The sequence below is a fragment of the Raphanus sativus genome, chromosome 9 (assembly GCF_000801105.2).
Source record: "Raphanus sativus cultivar WK10039 chromosome 9, ASM80110v3, whole genome shotgun sequence".
Classification (NCBI taxonomy): Eukaryota; Viridiplantae; Streptophyta; class Magnoliopsida; order Brassicales; family Brassicaceae; genus Raphanus; species Raphanus sativus.
Genome location: NC_079519.1, coordinates 2144517 through 2169948, shown reverse-complemented (window position 1 = coordinate 2169948; position 25432 = coordinate 2144517). Strand labels below are relative to the sequence as shown.

At 35.6% G+C, this 25432-nt stretch overlaps 2 protein-coding genes across 8 annotated transcripts; both read left to right on the top strand.

The window, feature by feature from the left end:
- The first annotated feature begins 6908 nt into the window (after positions 1-6908).
- LOC108835571 (UPF0496 protein At5g66660-like) lies at positions 6909-17642 on the top strand. Of its 7 annotated transcripts, none has more exons than XM_056993711.1 (4): positions 6909-6990; positions 8761-9614; positions 9933-9991; positions 10561-17642. In XM_056993711.1, exon 4 carries the CDS (start codon positions 16459-16461, stop codon positions 17416-17418), a length of 960 nt encoding a protein of 319 aa, XP_056849691.1. In that variant the 5' UTR covers positions 6909-6990; positions 8761-9614; positions 9933-9991; positions 10561-16458; the 3' UTR covers positions 17419-17642. The 7 variants fall into 7 exon arrangements, with proteins under 7 accessions (XP_056849691.1, XP_056849690.1, XP_056849686.1 ...); XM_056993710.1 differs by having other exon boundaries at positions 8761-15279; positions 15598-15656; positions 16226-17642; XM_056993706.1 differs by having other exon boundaries at positions 9933-17642.
- Positions 17643-21168: 3526 nt separating this feature from the next.
- LOC130499793 (UPF0496 protein At5g66660-like) lies at positions 21169-21609 on the top strand. The gene has a single exon (XM_056994200.1). The coding sequence runs from the start codon at positions 21169-21171 to the stop codon at positions 21607-21609; it is 441 nt and encodes a 146-aa protein (XP_056850180.1).
- Positions 21610-25432: the final 3823 nt, after the last annotated feature.

The window sequence follows — 25432 nt, the reverse complement described above, 5'->3', positions numbered from 1 at the left end:
AAACTAAAGTGAAGAGTATAAACTTCAGTATAGTAGAGCATTTACCGAAAACTCAATATTAACCCACGGATTTTGGAAAAATTTCAAAAATTTGAAAATCTTGTTTTAGTGTATAGTTTTCAGTCGAGTACTAACATAAGATGATGGTAAAATGGTATGAACCTCTATTGTCTCCGTTTCTCGAGATAATGAAGATTTTATAATGCTAATTCCATTAATCTATGCAGTATATGTATTTTAGTAAAATAAATATTAAAAATTAGAATGATTCCGTACTACCATGAAAGATAGTTTAGAATACATTAATTCAAATGTAGAATGTGGTTTGAAAATTAAAATAAAGTGAAGAGTATAAACTGCAGTATATATAGGCATTATCGAAAACTCATTATTTTAGAAGGGTGTTAACCCACAGATTTTGGAAAATTTTTAAAAATATGAAAATCTGGTTTTGGTGTATAGTTTCATCGAGTATTAACATAGATGATGTTCAAAGATTTTTAGAACCTCTATTATCTTTGTTTCTCTCGATAATGAAGATTTTATAATGCTAATTCCACTAATCCTAGGAAGTGTATTAAATTTTAGTAAACTAAATATTAAAAAAACTAGAATGATTCCTATATACCAGAAAGATAGTTTAGAATACATTAATTCAAATGTAGAATGTGGTTTTGAAATTTTTAAATTAAAGTGAAGAGTATAACTTTAGTATATAGAGCATTTACCGAAAAACTCATTAGTTTAGAATGGGTTAACCCACTGATTTTGGAAAAAATTTCAAAAATTTGAAAATCTGGTTTTAGTGTATAGTTTCATCGAGCACTAACATAAGATGATGGTGAAAGAGTTTAGAACCACTGTTGTCTCTGTTGTCCCCGTTTTCTTAGATAATGAACATTTTATAATGCTAATTCCACTAATCTAGGCAGTATATGAAATTTTAGTAAACTAAATATTAAAAATTAGAATGATTTCTATATACCATGAAGGATAGTTTAGATACATTAATTCAAATGTAGAATGTGGTTTGAAAATTTTAAACTAACGTGAAGAGTATAAACTTAGTATATAGAGAATTTACCGAAAACTCATTTTTTTAGAAGGGGTTTTAACTAACCGATTTTTGGAAAAAAATTTTAAAATATGAAAATCTGGTTTTGGTGTATAGTTCATTGACCACTAACATAAGATGATGGTCAAAGAGGTAAGAACTTATGTTGTCTCGTTTCTCTAGATAATGAAGATATTTAATGCTAATTCCATTAATCTAGGCAGTATATGAAAGTTTAGTAAACTAAATATTAAAAAATTAGGAATGATTCATATATGCCATGGAAGATAGTTTTAGAATACATTAATTCAAATCTAAATGTGGTTTGAATTTTTTAAACTAAAGTGAAGAGTATAAACTTTAGTATCTAGAGCATTTACCGAAAACTCATTAGTTTAGAATGGGTTAACCCACTGATTTTTGAAAAATTTCAAAAATATGAAAATATGGTTTTAGTGTATAGTTTCATCAAGACTAACATAAGATGATTGTCAAAGGAGTTTAGAAACATATGTTGTCTCCGTTTCTCTAGATAATGAAGATTTTATAATGCTAATTCCACTAATCTAGGCAGTATATGAAATTTTAGTAAACTAAATATTAAAAAATTAGAATGATTCTTATTTACCATGAAAGATAGTTTAGAATATATTAATTCAAATGTAGAATGTGGTTTGAAAATTTTTAAACAAAAGTAAAGAGTACAAACTTTAGTATATAGAAGATTTACCGAAAACTCATTATTTAGAAGGGGGTGTTAACCCACGGATTTTTGGAAAATTTTTAAAATATGAAAATCTGGTTTTCATGTATAGTTTCATTGAGCACTAACATAAGATGATGGTCAAAGAGTTAAGAACCTTTGTTGTCTCTGTTTCTCTAGATAATGAAGATTTTATAATGTTAATTCCACTAATCTAGGCAGTATATGATATTTTACTAAACTAAATATTAAAAAATTAGAATGATTCCTTTATACCATGAAAGATAGTTTAGAATACATTAATTCAAATGTAGAATGTGGTTTGAAATTTTTAAACTAAAGTGAAGAGTATAAACTTTAGTATATAGAGCATTTACCCGAAAACTCATTATTTTAGAAGGGGGTGTTAACCAACGGATTTTTGGAAATTTTTCAAAAATATGAAAATCTGGTTTTGTTGTATAGTTTAATCGAGTACTAACATAAGATGATAGTCAAAGAGTTTAGAACCTATGTTATCTTCGTTTCTCTAGAAAATGGAAGATTTTATAATCCTAATTCCACTAATCTAGTCAGTATAGGAAATTTTACCAAAACTAAATATTAACAAATTAGAATAATTCATATATACCATAAATTATAGTTTAGAATATATTAATTCAAATGTCGAATGTCTTTTGAAATTTTTTTAAACAAAAGTAAAGAGTATAAACTTCAGTATATAGGGCATTTACCAAAACTCATTATTTTAGAAGGGGTAACCCATGGATTTTAGAAAATTTTCAAAAATATGAAAATCTGGTTTTAGTGTATAGTTTCATTGATCCACTAACATAATATGATGGTCAAAGAGTTAAGAACCTCTGTTGTCTCCGTTTCTTTTGATAATGAAGATTTTATAATGTTAATTCCATTAATCTAGGCTGTATATGAAATTTTATTAGACAAAATATTAAAAAATTAGAATGATTCCTATATACCATGAAAGATAGTTTAGAATACATAAATTCAAATGAAGAATGTGGTTTGAAATTTTTAAATTAAAGTGAAGAGTATAAACTTTAGTATTTAGAGCATTTACCGAAAACTCATAATTTTAGAAGGGGTTAACCCACGGATGTTGGAAAAAAATCAAAAATATGAAAATATGGTTTTAGTGTATAGTTTCATCAAGCACTAACATAAGATGATGGTGAAAGTGTTTAGAACCTCTGTTGTCTCCGTTTCTCTAGATAATGAAGATTTTATAATGCTAATCCACTAATCTAGGCTGTATATGAAATTTTATTAAACTAAATATTAAAAATAGAATATTCTTATATACCATGAAAGATAGTTTAGAATACATTAGTTCAAATGTAGAATATTGTTTGAAAATTTTAAACAAAGTGAAGAGTATAAACTTTAGTATATAGAGCATTTACCGAAAACACATTATTTTAGAAAGGGTTAACCCACGGATTTTGGAAAATTTTCAATGAAAATGAAAATCTGTTTTGTGTATAGTTTCATCGAGCACTAACATAAGATGATGGTGAAATATGTTAGAACCTCTGTGTCTCCGTTTTTCTATATAATGAAGATTTATAATGCTAATTCCACTAATCTATGCAGTAAATGAAATTTTAGTAAACTGAATATTAAAAAATTAGAATGATTTCTATATACCATGAAAGATAGTTTAGAATACAGTAATTCAAATGTAGAATATGGTTTGAAATTTTTAAACTAAAGTAAAGAGTATAAACTTTTGGATATAGAGAATTTACCGAAAACTCATTATTTTAGAAGGGGTTAACCCATGGATTTTGGAAAAAAATTCAAAAATGTTAAAATCTGGTTTTAGTGTATAGTTTCATCGAGTACTAACATAAGATGATGGTCAAATAGTTTAGAACCTCTGTTGTCTCCTTATCTCTAGATAATGAAGATTTTATAATGCTAATTCCAATAATCTAGGCAGTATATGATATTTTAGTAAACTAAATATTAAAAAATTAGAATGATTCCTATATACCATGAAAGATAGTTTAGAATATATTAATTAAAATGTAGAATTTTGTTTGAAATTTTTAAACTAAAGTGAAGAGTTTAAACTTTAGTATGTAGAGCATTTACCGAAAACTCATTATTTTAGAAGGGGTTAACCCATGGATTTTGGAAATTTTTCAAAAAATATGAAAATCTTGTTTTGTGTATAGTTTCATCGAGCACTAACATAAGATGATGGTGAAAGAGGTTAGAACCTCTGTTGTCTCCGTTTCTCTAGATAATGAAGATTTTATAATGCTAATTCCACTAATCTAGGCAGTAAATAAAATTTTAGTAAACTAAATATTCAAAAATTAGAATGATTCATGTATACCATGAAAGATAGTTTAGAATACAATAATTCTAATGTAGAATATGATTTAAAATTTTTAAACTAAAGTGAAGAGTATAAACTTTGTATATAGAGGATTTACCGAAAACACACATTATTTTAGAAAGGGTTAACCGGTGGATTTTGGAAAATTTTCAAAAATGTAAAAATCTGGTTTTAGTGTATATTTTCATCGAGTATTAACATAATATGATGGTCAAATAGTTTAGAACCTCTGTTGTCTCCGTATCTCTAGATAATGAAGATTTTAGAATGCTAATTCCAATAATCTAGGCAGTATATGATATTTTAGTAAACTAAATATTAAAAAAAATAGAATGATTCCTATATACCATGAAAGATAGTTTATAATATATTAATTCAAATGTCGAATGTGGTTTGAAATTTTTAAACAAAAGTGAAGAGTATAAACTTCAGTATATAGAGCATTTACCTAAAACTCATTATTTTAGAATGGGTGTTAACCCCCACGGATTTTGCAAAAAAAAATAAAAATATGAAAATCTGGTTTTGGTGTATAGTTTCATTGAGAACTAACATAAGATGATGGTCAAAGAGTTAAAAACCTATGTTGTCTCCGTTTCTCTAGATAATGAAGATTTTGTAATGCTAATTCCACTAATCTATGCTGTATATGAAATTTTAGTAAAGTAAATATTAAAAAATTATAATTATTCCTATATACCATGAAATATAGTTTAGAATACATTAATTCAAATGTAGAATGTGGTTTGAATTTTTTTAAACAAAATTAAAGAGTATAAACTTCAATATATAGAGCATTTACCGAAAACTCATTATTTGAGAAGGAATTAACCCACGGATTTTGGAAAAATTTCAAAAAATATGAAAAATCTCGTTTTAGTGTATAGTTTCATCGAGGACTAACATAGGATGATGGTCAAAGAGTTTAGAACCTCCGTTGTCTCCGTTTCTCTAGATAATGAAGATTTTATAATGTTAATTCCAGTAATCTAGGCAGTATATGAATTTTAGTAAACTAAATATTAAAAAAATAGAATGATTTCTATATACCATGAAAGATAGTTTAAAATATATTAGTTCAAATGTAGAATGTAGTTTGAAATTATTAAACTAAAGTGAAAAGTATAAACTTTAGTATATAGTGCATTTACCAAAAACTCATTATTTAGAAGGAGTTAACCCACGAACTTTAGAAAAATTTCAAAAATATGAAAATCTGGTTTTGGTGTATATTTTCATCATATTAATATAAGATGATGGTCAAAGAATTTAGAACATTTTTGTCTCCGTTTCTCTAGATAATGAAGATATTATAATGTTAATTCCACTAATTCAGGCAGTATATGAAATTTTAGTACACTAAATATTAAAAAAATTAGAATGATTCATATATACAATGAAAGATAGTTAAGAATACATTGATTCAAATGTCGAATGTGGTTTGAAATTTTTAAACAAAAGTGAAGAGTATAAACTTCAGTATATAGAGCATTTACCTAAAACTCATTATTTAGAATGGGTGTTAACCCACGGATTTTGAAAAAAAATTTAAAAATATGAAAAACTGGTTTTGGTGTATAGTTTCATTTAGAACTAATATAAGATGATGGTCAAAGAGTTAAGAACCTCTTTGTTTCCGTTTCTTTAGATAATGAAGATTTTATAATGCTAATTCCATTAATCTATGCAGTATATGAAATTTTAGTAAACTAAATATTAAAAATTATAATGATTCCTATACCATGAAATATAGTTTTAGATACATTAATTCAAATGTAGAATGTGTTTTGAATTTTTTTAAACAAAAGTAAAGAGTATAAACTTCAGTATATAGAGCATTTACCGAAAACTCATTATTTTTGAAGGAGGTTAACCCACTGATTTTGGAAAATTTTCAAAAATGTGAAAATCTGGTTTTAGTGTATAGTTTTATCGAGTACTAACATAAGATGATAGTCAAAGAGTTTAGAACATCTGTTGTCTCTATTTTTCTAGATAATGAAGATTTTATAATGCTAATTTCAATAATTTAGGCAGTATATGAAAGTTTAGTAAACTAAATATTAAAAAATTAGAATGATTCATATATATCATGGAAGATAGTTTAGAATACATTAATTCAAATGTATAATGTGGTCTGGAAATTTTAAACTAAAGTGAAGAGTATAAACTTTATGATATATAGAGCATTTACCAAAAACTTATTATTTTAGAAGGGGTTAACCCACGGATTTGGAAAATTTTCGAAAATATGAAAATCTGGTTTTAGTGTATAGTTTCATCGAGTATTAACATAAGATGATGGTCAAAGAGTTTTGAATCTCTGTTGTTTTAGGATCTCTAGATAATGACTATTTTATAATGTTAATTCCATAAATCTAGTCAGTATATGAAATTTTACCAAACTTAAATATTAAAAAATTAGAATAATTACTATATACCATGAAATATAGTTTAGAATACATTAATTCAAATGTCGAATGTGGTTTGAAATTTTTTTAAACAAAAGCTAAGAAGAATCATTCAATGATAGAGGTAATTTAGAAACATGAAGGATAATCATTCAATGATAGATAAAAGACCAGTTGAACCCAATCAGTTTCTTCTCTGCGTTATTAACCCCAACTTGCACCACGATGCACGTCTTTTCCACATGAGTTTCGACGAAACGGTGAACTTTTCTTCCCCGCGTTATTGTCCCCAAAAATAAAAAAAAACAATCAAGGGTGGCTGGCTATTGATTATATATATGTGTGCGTTTTGCTAAGTTTATAACTGCAACAATCCAATATCTATAGATACTTGTAAATCAGAGTAATCTCGACATTCTCTTGTATTGAGCAAGATTCTCTAATCCAAGTTCAGGTAATTTTTTCCTCTTTAATGAATAAAATATTTGTGAAAATATCTTTTTAATAAAGGTAAACATGAATAACTGTACAAAAAGTAAAACAAAAGTGAAATTTTCCCTTTAGATATTTGCCTAGAAAATATATTAATAATAAAGGTACACATGAATTATTATACAAAAAGTAAAATAAAAGTGAAATTGTCCCTTTAGATAATTTTGTAACTAAATTATTTTAGATCGTTTTCAAAAATGATTCTAAACGTGATGTATGGAATTTTATAGTTAGACTAGATTCTGACTTTTATTTTTTCTGAAAAAAATAACTTTTATATTTAATCATAGTTCAAAAATCAATCTGAATTATATATATATATATATATATATATATATATTAAATATAAAAATGTGTGTGGACCACACATTTATCAATTAGATATAATTGTGTTGTGTTTTAAAAAAAAACGACATAGTTGTGTTTTAATAGAATAGATAGTGCAATAACTACATAGTTTTTATTTGCAATAACTATATAAAAATAACTATAGAAATAACTATATGTGAATGCTAGAAATGATAATGTATATATAGCTTTTATTTGCAATAACTATAGAAAAATAACTATAGAAATAACTATATATAATGTATATATAGATTTTATTTGCAATTACTATAGAAAAATAACTATAGAAATAACTACATATGTATAATGTATATATAGCTTTTAGTTGCAATTACTATAGAAAAATTCTTTCATTGCTTTATTTATTTACAAAAATTAGACTCATTAGATATTTTTTATATTAATAGTTTTCAACAAGAAAGACTTATTGATTGGAGATATTATACGGATAAATGATTTATAGCTATACGAACAATATGCCACTTTAAGTTACAAAAGAAAAAAAAACAATATGCCACTACATGACCAAAAATAATTTAGTAAAAACTATACAAACTATATAAATCACATGATAATATCCTTAATTATGATGTGTTATGTTATGTTGCTAACACAATTAACATAATTTTATAACTATTAAAGAGTATTAGATTTGTAACGCGGCAATTCATGATGATGATGCTTGATATATTTTAATATATTATATGATGTTCGTTAATAACTTAATATATAACATTACATTTTGAAATTTTGATATATGCATGTGTTCATTTTTTTATCATTTCAATATGTGTTATGATCTGTTTCTTAAAGAAATTTTTATTTGGTGACGCCAAACTCTTAAAGCAACACATTTTTCGATATCAAAGTTATATTTATTGTGTTAACAACATGCACATATGAGTCGAGAGATGTTGTCATGTGATCTATATAGTTAGTGTAGTTTTCTAATATTATATTTGTCTAGATGTTTCGTGTAATTCACAATCATTTTTTTCATATTATAATTGTTTTATACTCCCTCCGTTTCATATTAAGTGTCGTTTTAGAGAATTTTTTTCGTTGCAAAATAAGTGTCGTTTTAGAGTTTCAATGCAAAATTTATTAACTTTATTCTACATTCTATTTTTCTATTAGTTGAATTGTATCGGTAATGATGTTTTTATATTGAAAATATGCAAAATTAAATGCTTTCTTAATCCGTGTGCACGAGTCTAAAACGACACTTATAATGAAACAGAGGGAGTAGTATGTTTACAACAAAAGAATCAGTAGTAATTAATTCATTTCTTCTTTATAATATGTTTATTAGTTCCATAAAAACAGTGAACAAAATTAAATAAACATTGCCTTAATTTTCTTGATTTTCTTTTCTCCTGATTAGCTTCAGTATCAAGTCAATGGGGGCTGTTGGATTAGTCTCTCAACTACTGTTGACATACTCAAACTCCGATAAGGATGAAACCAACGAACAAAGCCTGTGTTTGTACACATCCGCTTGTGAAGAAGATCCAGAGCTCAAATCACTTGGTTCTTCGCTTGAGCAACAATTTAGCGAATTGAAGACCTTGCTCGCTCCAGGAGGCAAGACTGATCAAAATTATTCCATAAACGCAGTCAAAAAGATGAGCGGGTTTCTAACTGAAATTGTAACGACCCGACTTTGATTTTCAGAATCTGTTAGCATGCTAACGTCCGTGCATTTACATAAGACCCAAAGTTTGTCTATAAATAGCCACCTCCTAATCCTGGCAACATTGTTTTCTCCACCTGCAAACAAAGAAAAAGAAAATGAGAAGTTGAGAGAGAGAGAGAGTTCAAGAAAAAGAGTGTGAGAAATCTTTGAAGTGAAGCTATTAGAGAGTTTTAATCATCAATGGAGCACGCCATCGACCACTGCACGCCAAGACCAAGTCGAGCTCGTCCCCACCGTTCACAACAGCAAGAAACCGCCGGAGGCCACCATGCTTCTAAGCTTTGTTTCGGCCGTTTTGGCAAATCGACCATATCTTCCTAACCGTCGCGAATTTCGTGCATGCAAGACCACCATCGTGTTCCTCTCGTCGAGACGAATCCATAGCCACCAGAATCGCCGCAATCGGAGCTCGGACGAAGCCGTACGCACCCTCCGAAGTTTCGCCGGAAATCGCCAACCCCACCACCGGACCACTGCTGCTCCGCCGTAGTTCGCCGCCGCCGGAACACCGCTTCTCCGCTGCCGGACCGCCGTTACCGCCGGTAAGCCTCCGCCGTCACCGCTGGTGACCGTCGCCGGAGACTCGCTGGTGACTCGGTCAACTCGGCCGAGTCGACTCAGCGGGTCAACTCGGTTGACTCGGTAAACCGGTCGGTTGACTGGTTTGACCCGATTTAAATTAATTTCAATTCGGTTAGAGTCGGTTAGGTTAAACCGGTCGGTTATGTCAAATTGATTTCTGGTCAAGGTTTGACCGGGTTGACCTTTGACCAGCGGGTTGACTTTTCCGTAGACTTTGACCAGACCCGTTTTCACCCGTTCGAAGGGCGTTCTGACCCGAAATTTCGCCCTGATTTCAGATTTGGAGTCTATTTGAGCATCTGAAGTTCATAGATACCACTTCTCTACATTTTCTAAGGTGAGGGCTATTCCCGAACTTCTCGTATGCGGCTTAGGATTTTGAATAAATATAATTTATTTTTAATATGTTCCGTCTGCGTGAAATCGAGTCTGTCATTGCTTGTTTAGCTTAGGTTGCTTGCTTAGTTAGGTTGCTTGCTTAAACTGGAACTAGGGTGTTAGATGGTTCAACATTGATTGCTTCACTTAATGTAATCTTTAGTTAGATTTGTTTGTAGATGGCTAAAGGAAGGTGTTCCTGTTAGCTTGTTTGGAGGTTACAGCCGCCTTAGTCGACCGGTTAAGCTGTAACCTCGGTGGGTCGATAAATCGTCTACGGGCGGTGATACCGAGCACTATCTCGGGCGGGTGTTGTATTTATTTTGGCCTGTTAGTGGGCAGCGAGTGCGCACCTCGCGTAGGACCATTGTTTGTTGCTTGGGTACTTTAGGTGCCGTGCTTGTACGTATTAGATTTAAATTATCTTTATTCAGAGTGTTATGACCGGGTCCATGGACTTCGGGGTAGCACCCCATACCTCACTGAGCGATTCCCCTATCGCTCACCCCTCTTTCTTCCCTATTTCAGGTGAGACAAGCATCAATGTGATACGGGACGGACTCGGTGCTACTGGACTTTTCCTTCGGATTTTATTTTGGGCTTGGGCTGAGAGTATAGTTAGGTATATGGCCTTTTGTATTATGTGTTATGGTTGGTGGCCCGCCGTTCACTATTTAGTGGAGACTGGTGTCACATTGTTATTTGTTGAGGTGTCGGTTGACACGTGGCCATTTAGTTAGAAAGTGACGGGTGTCACATTTTTGGTATCAGAGCGCGGTTCCGTCCCGGTTCTGTCCCGGGATGGCGGTCAGGGGATTCGGTTTTCAACGTTTTCAAATATTTTATATAATATATAATAATAAAAAAAAAAGTTTTGGAAATTCTTTTAGCACCATTCTGTCCAGTAATTACTAACTCAATTGTCTCTTTTTATGACGATGAGTAAAATCATCGTCATTCGTTCTTCGGCCAATAGTAATCTACAAGACTTTCAGCAGATGTGCGATGTCTCAGTTTTTCAGATTGCTCAGGAGTTTATCCGTTTCTTCAGTCATTACACCGAGGTTATCCAGGAGTGGATATGTGACGTTTCTGCCACCACCCGATTTCAAGCCATCGTCCCACGAGTTTTTGTTACATGATTTTTATGTGATGTGAGGTTTGAGCCATTGGTTGGCATGTGTTGTGTATGAGTACGAGTATTGTGATTATTTTGGAGGGGTTATAAACTCGTGGAGATCGCTTTTGAATTAGGGTGTGGCAACTTGCGTTGTGTTGATGTTGGAGTTACACTTAGCATGCTTGCCAGTTTTTGGATGTGTTTATCATTTCAGAGATGTGTCAGTTAGACAACTGGCATAGGACGTTGGGAGCTATTTATATTCATCGGAGTTGTACTAGTCGTACGTGGAGAGGTCAGGTTATTCAAGAATCGTCAGAGTTGGAGCTGAGTTTTATGATGTCTCTATTAAGGTGGATTGGTTATCATGGTATCAAGTACTGTTGATTTTTCAAAGGGCAAGAGTTCGGATTCTTGGAGTAGATGTTGTTATTATTGCATTATGCTGAGGAGTTATTGATGGAGATGCAAATGGATTTTTGGGTGACCATTTCGATGGTTCAAGATGATGGACGACATTAGTCGGATGACTTTCTAGTTATTGCTGAATATGAGGATGTATTTGAGGATTTTGGAAGACCATAAGTGGATAGAAGACACGTTTTTGCAATTGAGTTGGAACCAAGGATAGCACCGGTTTCACAAGTTCCATACGGATTAGTGCCAGTAGAGATGGCCGAGCTGAAAAGACAGATGGAAAATAAATCAGACCGGAGTTTTACCAGGCCGAGTACTTCAACGTGGGGAGCGCCAGTATTGATCGTTAAGAAGGAATATAGAGTTTTCATGGTTTGTATAGACTACAGAGGCTTGAACATATAGCCATTGAGGATAGTTACCGCTTTCGTCTTTTGATGGGTTATTGGATTAAGCTGCATGGAGATTCATCGTTTTCGAAAATTGACTTGTCAACGGGATACCATCAGATTGTTACAGCTGAAGAGTGTGTACGGAATACGGTCCTCCGTACATGTTGTAGATATTATTAGATTGTAATGGTATCATTTGGGGAGACGAATGCTTGGATAATATTCATGAAACTTAAGAATAAATTTTTTCGTGAGCACTTGGATAAGTTGCATGATTGTATTTATCGACGACACATTGATATATTTCTGGAGTATATCGGAGTATGTTGAGCAATTGCGGATTTTGTATTTGACGCAGTAGGATCAAGTCATTGCATAAACATCAAGTCAGATGAGGAACATGGATATGGAGCAATTTGGAGGAACAATGGATACTACAGTTGCACGTGATTGGGAGATGAGTTGAAGAGGAAACTAGGAATTTATTGAGTGCCTACCAGAATTGTTTCTTAGATTAACTATGCAGTATTTGCGTGAAGATGCGCTAGTATGGTGCAAAGGAGTACGATGGAGTCACATTGGACATGATAAAGTTACCTTTGCAGATTTTATCCAAGAGTCGACATGAAGTACTTTGCAAAAGAAGCTATGGATAGGAAGAAGAGCGCCATCGAGCATGTAAACCAAAGAACCATGATTATCAAGGAATATGAGATTGGGATCAGTAGACTTTGAAGATTTTCTAGAGGTGGCATTTCAGCAGGAGAACTAATTAGAGAATTTTGGATGAGATGCGAGTAGAGCTTCACACCAGATGTTGTTACGTCAATCACTGCAGATTGAAAGATTTAGTGGAGAAAGCTACTCATCAGGAGGTAAGTCTAGCAGGGAGACAAGAACTTCTTTTAGCAGATTAGACTAATTCTAGAAGGGCATCATAGTCCCAGAAGTGAGCAGAAAACTAGTATGGGAAACAGAGTTGTCCCCGTTGCCATCACCGTCATAGCGAGAAGTGTACTAAGTTTTATGTTCGCAGTCAGTCATCATATTGTTTGTGGCCAATCATTATATGCACGACTTGGAGTTAGCATCAGTTGCATTTGCGTTGAAAGTTGGAGATTGTAATTGTACGGAACGGAGTTGAGGTTCATTGGGACCATCAAAATCTGAACTATACGTTCACTCTTTAAAACTTATACTTTGGGCAGTACTTATGATTTGTTTTGAGTTGGTAAGAGTCTACAGATTGGATATCACGTGTCATTTGGTAAGGTCAACCAAGTGGAACATGAGCAATGTCTTAAGAAACAAGAAGGTTCAAGAGATCACTGGAACACTTGCAAGTTCGGGGATTATGTTCAGTTCAGTAGAGGAGGATACAACTGGTTTTCGATCACTAGACGTGCAGATTTACTGTGGAGAGTACACCAAGCACATGTTAGCGACATGGCTTTAGTTAAACAGATCAGGTTTGAGAGATTTGGATATTCTACAGTTTTGAGCCGGATGTACTTGTGCTAAAACCGAGTTTGTGTGTCGGACGATAAGCTATTAAGAAAATGGATCTTACAGCAAGTACACCACTTGCGTTTTCCTATCTGCCCGGAAAATGTTAAGAAATTCAGAGATATGAGGTGTTATTATCTTCGGACTAGTAGGAAAAAAAGGGGTTGTAGCTACATTGCATTGCAGCACAAGATATGCCAGATGATTATGTATGAGGACGAGTTACCTATCATTGTTATGTTGAGCTTGCTTTTATCAGAGTGGAAACGAGGTTTGGTGATTATGGATATTGTTACTGGATTGTCGACCACCACATGCATAGTCTTGGATAGACTCACCGAGTAAGTTTATTTTTTTTAGTAATTAAGGAGACAGACAGAACTGATCAGTTGTGTTACACGGAGTTCTCGCCAGCTTTGTATCAGACCGGGAAGCAAAGTTTATATCTGCATTTTGGAGAGCTTCTCAGAAGACGCTTGAGACAAATATTTATTTGAGTACGATTATCATCCGCAGTTAGTTAGCCAGACAGAGAAGATCATTCAGACTTTAGTGGAATAGTTCGGGGCTTGTATCTTTGAGTGGGAAAGAAGCTCGAGGATATCTACCTCTCGCACATTTCAGTTACAATGAAAGCTATCATATGAGTATTAGGTGGGCACCATATGAAACTCTTTATGGTAAGCCTCACCGTACACCACTTTTAGACAAAAGTGGGGGAGCAACAAGTATAAGACCATCAATGGTTCAAAAAAGAGTAAAGCAAATGGACATGCTTAAAGTTAGATTTAAGGAAGATCATGACCGTCAGAGGAATTATGAAGTTAAACGTCGTAAGGATTTGAAGTTACGGATTAGCGATCAAGTATACCTGAAAATGAGGACATTTCAGAAATGATATAAGATATATAAGATTCAGAAGTTAAAAGGATTAAACCGAGAAAAATCGGGATAGAGCCAGAGCTCAATTTACAGCAGCCGCCAGATGACTTCCGAAAAATTGTGTGCATCTTATCAGTTAGTGGAGGTTAGAGATCGTCAAGTGAAAGTATTTAATGGATTGTCGACTATGTATGTCAGAGTTCGTTAGAAAAGAGATGAGATTCAGTAGGAGGCCTCAGAGACATAGCAGATGGATTATTCAAAGATTTGTTACGTTGATATTGAGGAGTCAACGGAAGACTCGAATTCGAGGACGAATTCCTTATTAGTGTGGGAGAATTGTAACGACCCGACTTTGATTTTCAGAATCTGTTAGCATGCTAACGTCCGTGCATTTACATAAGACCCAAAGTTTGTCTATAAATAGCCACCTCCTAATCCTGGCAACATTGTTTTCTCCACCTGCAAACAAAGAAAAAGAAAATGAGAAGTTGAGAGAGAGAGAGAGTTCAAGAAAAAGAGTGTGAGAAATCTTTGAAGTGAAGCTATTAGAGAGTTTTAATCATCAATGGAGCACGCCATCGACCACTGCACGCCAAGACCAAGTCGAGCTCGTCCCCACCGTTCACAACAGCAAGAAACCGCCGGAGGCCACCATGCTTCTAAGCTTTGTTTCGGCCGTTTTGGCAAATCGACCATATCTTCCTAACCGTCGCGAATTTCGTGCATGCAAGACCACCATCGTGTTCCTCTCGTCGAGACGAATCCATAGCCACCAGAATCGCCGCAATCGGAGCTCGGACGAAGCCGTACGCACCCTCCGAAGTTTCGCCGGAAATCGCCAACCCCACCACCGGACCACTGCTGCTCCGCCGTAGTTCGCCGCCGCCGGAACACCGCTTCTCCGCTGCCGGACCGCCGTTACCGCCGGTAAGCCTCCGCCGTCACCGCTGGTGACCGTCGCCGGAGACTCGCTGGTGACTCGGTCAACTCGGCCGAGTCGACTCAGCGGGTCAACTCGGTTGACTCGGTAAACCGGTCGGTTGACTGGTTTGACCCGATTTAAATTAATTTCAATTCGGTTAGAGTCGGTTAGGTTAAACCGGTCGGTTATGTCAAATTGATTTCTGGTCAAGGTTTGACCGGGTTGACCTTTGACCAGCGGGTTGACTTTTCCGTAGACTTTGACCAGACCCGTTTTCACCCGTTCGAAGGGCGTTCTGACCCGAAATTTCGCCCTGATTTCAGATTTGGAGTCTATTTGAGCATCTGAAGTTCATAGATACCACTTCTCTACATTTTCTAAGGTGAGGGCTATTCCCGAACTTCTCGTATGCGGCTTAGGATTTTGAATAAATATAATTTATTTTTAATATGTTCCGTCTGCGTGAAATCGAGTCTGTCATTGCTTGTTTAGCTTAGGTTGCTTGCTTAGTTAGGTTGCTTGCTTAAACTGGAACTAGGGTGTTAGATGGTTCAACATTGATTGCTTCACTTAATGTAATCTTTAGTTAGATTTGTTTGTAGATGGCTAAAGGAAGGTGTTCCTGTTAGCTTGTTTGGAGGTTACAGCCGCCTTAGTCGACCGGTTAAGCTGTAACCTCGGTGGGTCGATAAATCGTCTACGGGCGGTGATACCGAGCACTATCTCGGGCGGGTGTTGTATTTATTTTGGCCTGTTAGTGGGCAGCGAGTGCGCACCTCGCGTAGGACCATTGTTTGTTGCTTGGGTACTTTAGGTGCCGTGCTTGTACGTATTAGATTTAAATTATCTTTATTCAGAGTGTTATGACCGGGTCCATGGACTTCGGGGTAGCACCCCATACCTCACTGAGCGATTCCCCTATCGCTCACCCCTCTTTCTTCCCTATTTCAGGTGAGACAAGCATCAATGTGATACGGGACGGACTCGGTGCTACTGGACTTTTCCTTCGGATTTTATTTTGGGCTTGGGCTGAGAGTATAGTTAGGTATATGGCCTTTTGTATTATGTGTTATGGTTGGTGGCCCGCCGTTCACTATTTAGTGGAGACTGGTGTCACATTGTTATTTGTTGAGGTGTCGGTTGACACGTGGCCATTTAGTTAGAAAGTGACGGGTGTCACAGAAATGAACCAAAAGATGGGGGAGAGCATTATCGCCAGCGAAGATGTATTTAAGAACGAAGAGCTAAGGTCTTTGGTTGATCTCTATTATGAGAGTTCCACCAAGACTTTAGATATATTTAATACAGTGGGGAGTTCCGCCAATAAAGCAAAACAAAGCATTGTGAGCATCCGAATAGCGATCCAAAAGTTTGAAAAAGAGTCAGATAATGGAGGAAACAAGAAGTACGAGGATACGTTAGAGGGGCTGAACAAGGTCAAAGCTATGGGAGATCCTTTTGGTGACGAGTATAAGAATCAGATGGAGTCTGTACGCGCGGATCAGCTTATTCTTTTAGGGAAGTTCCATGAGCTTGCGGTGAAGCTTGATAGTAAAAAGAAGATATTCAAGAAAAAGAGGAGATGGGTGACTATTCTTTACGCTACCGCGGCTATGTCTTTTTTGGCCGCAGAGATTTGTATATGCATAGTCATACCTCCGTTGGGGTTGTATACTGCGGTTGCGGCTGCCACTGGGGTGAACTACGTGATTGGAACTGTAGGAGTATTGGTCAATGTGGTGTTGAAGAACCGTGAGAAGGATTTGGATAGACAGAAAGAGGTGGTCGATATAATGAAGGACAGCACGGATGTCAACATCCAAATGACAAATACGGTACATAGCCTAGTCGAGAAGCTTACTGTGAGTCTCTCATCGATTTTGTTTTCAGTGGAGCATGCTGTGGTTGAAAGAGAAGAGGTGGCCGTAAAAAATTTGATGGAAGCAATCCGTGACGAAGTGGATACGTTTGCTACGGCTGTCAAGGAAGTTGGTGAAGCTGCGGCTAGGTGTAGCACGTGTGTCTCTTCTGGTAAACTACAAGTCCTGGAACACATAACCAAGTTAATGTCATCGCGAGGGAAGAAACCACACCTTTTCGAACGCATAACCAATTCAATGTCATCGAAAGGAAAGAAGAAGTAAACTATCCAATGCCTATAGAAAACCTTTGGAAAGGTTATCAAAAAAATATCCAAAATATTTATACTTTTATATTAATGTTTGAAGTGTGAGAAACTCATTTTTTATGTGTGAATCATAATTGGACTTTACGGTTCATTGTCCTTTCAGTTTGTCATGTCGGCCATATCCATCATATACGATAGGATTGGTTTATGTAAGTTTAAATATATTAATATTGTTTTATATTTTTTTTTTGGATGAAATTTCAAATTTATTAATGAGAACTGGGAGTAGCCATGTACAGTATGGAGTATAACCTATCTACCTTTCACCATCTATAAAGAATATAGAAAGAAACTTTGGATAATAAGATGACCATAGAAAATCAACGTAGTTGGACCTCAAACGGCAAACCAACGCTTAAGTAAACCTTCCAGCTTATGGGCTCCTGTATAACGGAAGGAAGAAATACGGTTTCGCATTGAACGATCAACAGCACGAGTTGTAGCTTCCACTGAAACCCAGCCTCCTTCATGCCTCCTGGAGTTCCTTTCTTTCCAGTGTGGTTATTGCTGTTTGAAAACACATCCGGAGAAGTACCTTATCCATCTTGCAATCGGCCTGTTGCTAAAAGAGAATCCAAAGTGTCATCCCAATTCGGTGATATGGACCAAGTAAGCTACCTGTGATGTTGGACTAGACTGTGAACATATAGGGGCAAGCGAAGAATAAGTGTTCTCTAATTTCATCTCTTTCACCATGCACATAGAACACATCCTTGCTCAATGCCCCATTGCTTCATACGAGAACCCGTAGATAGGCGATTCTTTCATGGCAAGCCAGACAATATATAAAATGTTGGCATGGGATTGCCTGTGCAAACTAGACCAGTCCATGCCAGTTCACTCTCCCCCTCTTGGCGTGCATAGAGTCCCAAGTTTTAGTGGCTGAAAAATTCGGCTTGAAATCATTATGATCATGCTTCCGTAGAGCTATATCAGCACCAGCGTTTTGGTTTGGTGCCGTGAAAGCTTCAATCCTCTCATATATGAGAGCGTACCTGCGCTTCCCTCTACTTTGCAGGTTCCAAACAGCCTCCTGAGTCGCATCAGCTAGTGTAGCCTGCCTGACGTGAGATCCCAAAATACAATGTCCCTACATCCCCTGCAAATTCCAAAGTTCCAAAAGCTTCTCCATTCCTAGCCAATTGTCGAACCAGAAATACACTGACCGTCCATCATTTACCTTAAAGCGCAAGAATTATAAGATAGTGATCTAAGCTTTAACAGCTTAATTTAGATAATGAAATATATTAATATTATAACACAGTGAAAACAAAGAAATCTTATTCTTGTTAATTATGTATATTTTAAATTGGTAAAATAAAAAGACAGTTTTAAAAAAACGTACATTAAATATAAAAAAGTTTGATAGTTAAATACAAAGTTAATTTTTTATAATGGTCAATTACAAAATAACCTTAGTGGACTATAAATTATATATAATTGCCATTACCACATGTAGTTTGTGGGAAAGATTTTAAGAAAAAAACTTTAGATGAAAACATGAAAAATGTTTGAAATGTGAATATGTTTGTGAAATTATGGAATATGAGAAAAAGATAAAATATGGTAATTTAAAAATAGGAAAGATAAAAAGGAGGTAAATAAAATTATATTTTGTAATAATTGCTATAAAGTTGAATTAATTTTAGTGTTATATATTGAATTATAATTTCATATATATTGAGTAATGTCTGCAATTACGTGGAAAAACTTTGAGAAGAAAGTTTTATGTAGAAAAGGATTGAAAGATGAGAAGATTGACCTGGAAGGCTGGAACTATGGTAGGAGAAGAAAATAAAAAAAAATCAATTGAGGTAATTAAGTAATTTAGAAACATGAAGGATAATCATTCAATGATAGATAAAAGACCAGTTGAACCTAATAATTTTATTCTCTGCGTTAATCGTTATTAACCTCAACTTGCAGCACGATGCACGTCTTTTCCATAGTTTCGAGGGTGAACTTTTCTACTCCGCGTTATTCCCCAAGTCCCAGCACGATCGACGTCTTTTCCACAGTTTCACGGGTGGCTGGCTATTGATTATATATAGATGTGTATTTGCTAAGTTTAAAACTGCAACAATCCAGTACCGATAGATATCTGAAAATCAGAGTAATCTCGACATTCTCTTGTTTTGAGCAAGATTCTTATCCAAGTCCGGGTAATTTTACTTCTTTTTTTTCAAGCATATCTCTTCTTCATATGCGTAATCTCTTTGCTTTTAAGTATTACGGGATTAAAAAAAATTCGAACAGCTCCAAAAAAATTAAAAAAATGTTGGGACTTCTTTTTTTTTTTTTTTGATCAAAATGTTGGGACTTCTATTTTGTTAAAATATGATCATGTCCAATTGATAAATATTTGATCTAATAATATATTTTATTTATTTAATGAACTATCATATCAAATTAAATTTATGTTAAATTCAAATTTAAATATAAAAATTAAAAATTTCAAAAAAATAAATAAAAATATATCCGTCTTTTGAAAGAACGGATCATAATCTAGTTAGACATTTTAAAACATTCGGCTAGACATACTTTTATAACTAAATTAATTTAGATCTATTTCAGAAATGATTGTAGACGTGATGTTTGGGATAGTCAGATAGTGCACTGGTGGTGAACATTTTATAACTGATTTGAATCTATTCTATTAAAACATATACATGAACAATTGATAAATGTTTGATCTAATTATTAATATTTCATATCTTTTAATAATTTGTTAACAGTATTTAACATATGTATAATCTAGATTGACTTTTGAGATATACTTAAATATAAAAGTTAAATTTTTAAAAATTATATATATAAACTAAAAATATACCTGTTTTTTTTAAGGGCGTATCAAAATCTAATTTAAGTTTAATACTTTTAAATATATATAATATATATGATGCCAAATATATATAGCTTTATTTGTAATAACTCTAGAAATATCTTTTCATTTCTTAATTTATTTTAAGAAACTTAGACTCGTCAGATATTTTTCATATTAATAGTTTTCAACAAAGAAAGACTTATGATTGGAGATATTATACCGAAAAATGATTAATACCTGTATGGACAAAATAATTTAATAAAGAACTATATGAATCACATTATAACATCCCTAAACTATTATATGATGTTGCTAAGGAAATTTACATGTAATTTGATAGCCTTTAAAGGGTATTAGATTTGTAACCCGGTAATTCGTGATGATGATGCTTAACATTTTAACATATTATCTACTGTTTCTTTAATGTATAACAGTGCATTTTGAATGTTCGATATATGTTTGTTCATTTTGTTTTTGATCATTTGAATATGCGTTATGATCTGTTTCTTATAAAAGAAATTATCTTGTGGTGCCAAATTCTAAAGCCAACCGACTTTTTTGATATCAATATTATATTTCTCGAGATGTTGTCATGTGACTATATAGTTAGTGTAGTTTTCAATATATTATGTTTGTTTAGACATTTGATCATGTAGTTGGATATCATTCGTGTAATTCACAATCATTTTTTCATATTATACATATTTTTTTATATGTTTACAACAAATGAATCAGTGGTAATTAGTTCTTAAAAAAAGCAGTGAACAACAATAAATTAGTTTAGGAAATATAAGAATGGTAAGAACAGTTTTGTGAATACTTAGCCTTAATTTTCTTGATTTTCTTTTTTGTTTCCAGATTAGCTCGAGTAGTATAAAGTCAATGGCGGCTGTTGGATTAGTCTCTCAACTACTGTCGAAATACTCAAGTTCCGATAGGAATGGAACCAACGAACCAAACCTGATTTCTTACACAAACGCTTGTGAAGAAGATCCAGAGCTCAAATCCTTTGGTTCTTCGCTTGACCAACGATTTAGCAAATTGAATCGCTCGCTCACTACAGGAGTCGAGACTGAAAAATTCTCCCTAAACGCAGTCAAGTCGGTATGCGGGTTTCTAGTTGAAATGAACCAAAAGTTGGCCGAGAGCATTATCGCCAACGTAGATTTATTGAAGAACGAAGAGCTAAGGTCTTTGGTTGATCTCTATTTTGAGAGTTCCACTAGTACTTTAGATCTATTTAATACAGTGGGGAACTGCACCAGTAAAGCAAAACTAAGCATTGTGATCATTCGAATCGTGAAAGATCAAGAGAAAGCTTAGAAGAATACTTGTTATTTACTTCAACGTAGGTTACATCATATATATACATCGGATACTCGACACTAGATAGACTCAGATATTACAACAACCTTATCTCAATATATTACAACTCCTATAATCTCTCCATCATATTCTCTTCCGTGTATATCGGTTCTAGACTCCTAGAACCTTCCTCAACACTCCCCCTCAAGTTGGAGAGTGTAGATCACACACTCCAAACTTGGATAACAAGTAACGAAACGCAGGCGTCCCCAATGCCTTCGTCAAGATGTCAGCTAACTGCTCATTCGTCCGTACATGACGTGTAGCAATGATCTTAGCCTTCACTCCATCTCGTACACTATGACAGTCCTTCTCCACATGTTTCGTACGCTCATGAAACACTGGATTTGCTGCAATGTAGATAGCCGACTTACTGTCACAAAACAAATCCATCGGACCCTCATGTATCACTCCAATATCCGCAAGTAGTCTCTTCAACCACAAGAGCTCCTTTAACGCATCCGCCATAGCCCTATACTCAGCCTCTGCTGACGAATGCGACACGGTGTCTTGCTTCTTTGTCTTCCAGGCAATTGGTGAATCTCCCAACAACACCATGTATGCCGAAAGTGATCTTCTAGTACGAGGACAAGATGCCCAATCCGAGTCACAGTAGGCCCTTATACGCAAGTCGCACTCTGCTTTCAACATTATACCTTGTCCTGGAGCACCCTTAAGGTATCTTATGATCCTCATAGCCGCATCCCAGTGATCTTCTCTCGGCTCATGCATAACCTGAGAGAGCACATGTACTGAGTAACACAAGTCCGGTCGAGTGATAGTCAAGTATACTAGACGTCCCACAACCCTCCGAAACTTCGCAGGATCCTTACACAGTGGACTTTTGTTCCTCAGTAACTTATGATTGGCCTCCATTGGTGTAGCGACAGGTTTACTCCCAAGCATGCCAGCCTCACTAATGATGTCGATGGCATACTTTCTTTGTGACAGATACATTCCCAACGGACCTCTTGCTATCTCTATGCCCAAAAAATATTTTGCCTTTCCAAGATCCTTCATATGAAAAATCTCACTCAACTTCTTCTTGAACTTCTCTATCAGCATGAGATCATTACCTGCCACGATCAGATCGTCTACATAGACTAGGACTCGTATACTCTTGTCTCCTCGTATGTAAAAGAACAGTGAGTAGTCCTCATATGACTGCACAAAACCAAGCTTCTCCAATGCCTTTGATAACTTCTCAAACCAACACCTTGGAGCTTGCTTCAACCCATACAAAGACTTCCTAAGTCTGCATACTTTGTTAGGATCATCCGACTTGAAACCTGGTGGTAATCTCATATACACCTCCTCTTCCAAGTCTCCGTGCAAGAAGGCATTGTGTACATCCATCTGGTGAACCTCCCAGTTTTTGGCTGCAGCAACTTGCAGTAGTGAACGCACCGTATCCATCTTAGCCACTGGTGCAAACGTCTCTTCATAGTCCTCACCTTCAGTCTGGTGATTACCACAACACACGAGTCTCGCCTTATATCTCTCTATTGTCCCATCCGCATTGTATTTGATAGTAAACACCCATTTGCTTCCGATAGCCTTCTTCCCAGCAGGAAGGTCTACCACATCCCAAGTTCTGTTTAACTCTAGAGCAGTCACTTCTCCTGATACTGCTTTATTCCATCTCTCGTCATTGAAAGCTTCCTTGTAGTTTTTCGGAATCACACCAGCGCTAACAGCTGCAAGAAAAACTTGGTGGTGGTCTGAGAAGAAAGCATCAGTTACAAACTCTGTAATAGGATACAAGGATTGTTTCTTACCTGACCGTTTTGACGGGGTCTCTGATCGGGAGCTAGCGACAGTGTTATGTTTATCAGAACTCACTTTTGCATTGTAGGTCACGTAATCCTTCAGCTTAACCGACGGAACTGATTTTCTATGACCCCGACCCAGAAGTTCTTCATTACTCTCCCCCTGAGTACTCTGTTTCTCAGCTCCATCTGTTCCAGTTTCTGCAACTCGATCAGTACCCCCCGAAGCACTCTTCTCCACGATCGTTACAGCTTCCTCAGCCTCTACATGACTGCTTTCTTCATCGGCCATCTCACCACACTGGTCATCTTCTTCGTGTTCCTCACTCAGCACACGCGGAACACAAGAAGTCTGCTCCATCTTCTTTTCTTCATATGGATAGACTTCTTCGTCAAACACCACGTCTCTCGAGACAAAGAACTCCTCTTTGTCAAGATCATACACCTTCCACCCTTTCTTTGCATATGGGTAACCTACAAAGATGCACCTCACACTCCTAGAACCAAACTTATCCCTGTCTCTTCTCGTCTTGTGTGCAAAACACAAACACCCAAACGTCTTGATATCACGGTACGATGGAGCCTTGCCATATAAAAGTTCATACGGCGTCTTACCATTAAGAAGTTTCGTCGGAGTTATATTTATGAGATGAGCTGCAGTCAACACACTTTCTCCCCAAAAGCGAACCGGGAGATTAGCTTGAAACAGAACCGATCTCGCAATGTTCAGAATATGGCGATGCTTTCTCTCCACTCTTCCATTCTGCTGCGGCGTCGCAACACAAGAAGTCTGATGCACGATCCCTACTTCTGCAAAATACTTAGACAGACACATAAACTCTGTCCCGTTATCACTCCTTACCGTCTTAACACTTTTGCCAAACTGTCGAGACGCTAGTGCAATGAAGTTCGGTAGGACTCGCTTGACTTCGCTCTTCTCTAACAAGAGATAAATCCAAACTGCCCTGGAGAAGTCATCTACTATTGTAAGAAAATAGATAGCACCACAAGAAGATGGGACTCGATAAGGGCCCCAAAGATCTACATGTATCAACTCGAATGAAGATGAACTTTTATTAATACTTGTAGAAAACACTTCTCTTGTTTGTTTGGACTGGAAACAAATGTCACAACCACCAAACTTATTCGAAACATCTTTAACACCAGAAACAAAAGGCAAAGAACTTAAAACACCAAACGCAGGATGTCCGAGACGTCGATGCCACAAAGTCTGATCCTCTGAAGCCTTAACTCTGTGTCCTCTCGCCACTGTGACATCCCGATAAACATAAACACCATCTTTAACTTCACCGGCTCCAATCAGAGTCCTCGTAAAACGGTCCTGCAAAATACACAAAGTATCTGTAAATACAGCCAAGCAACCAGTTTGACGAAGTAATTTTGCAACTGATAACAGAGTACAGTTCAAATTTGGAACAAAAAGAACATTTTCCAAGGTCAGTTTCATCGACAACCGCAGACTACCACTCTTGGTAGCCATCACATGACTCCCATCTGCGAAGCTTACTGGGCAAGGTATGATACTCCGGACATCACTAAGCAACAATAAGTCTCCCGTCATGTGATGGGAAGCTCCGGTGTCGATGATAACTTCACCGGTCTGTACAGTACCATTCAACTTATCCGGAATAGGAGCAGGCCTTTGACGCTCAATCAGGGAAGCAAGTGACGCCCACTGCTCAGCACTGATGTTCGGTATTGGTAAGCCTTGACCTCCAGAGGATGAAGTGCCCGCTGTCTGCACTGCATTGACTCGTGGTGAGGTACTTCTGCCGCGACCACGACCTCTTCCACCTCTTCCACTCGTCTGGTTTCTCTCAGTAAACCACTCCGGGAACCCTATAAGTTGCCAACACTCCTTCTTCTCATGACCAGTACGACCACAATGTCCACACACAACAGAGCTACGACCACGAGCAACCGCCCCTGTTGCACCTTCTTCTTGTGACGACCTTGCCACAAACCCTACTGGTGCCTCCTTGGTTTCAAGA

What these genes read in the sequence shown, in the direction of transcription:
- LOC108835571 (XM_056993711.1), top strand. Translation starts at nt 16,459, where the DNA reads ATGAACCAAAAGATGGGGGAGAGCATTATCGCCAGCGAAGATGTATTT.
- LOC130499793 (XM_056994200.1), top strand. Translation starts at nt 21,169, where the DNA reads ATGGCGGCTGTTGGATTAGTCTCTCAACTACTGTCGAAATACTCAAGT.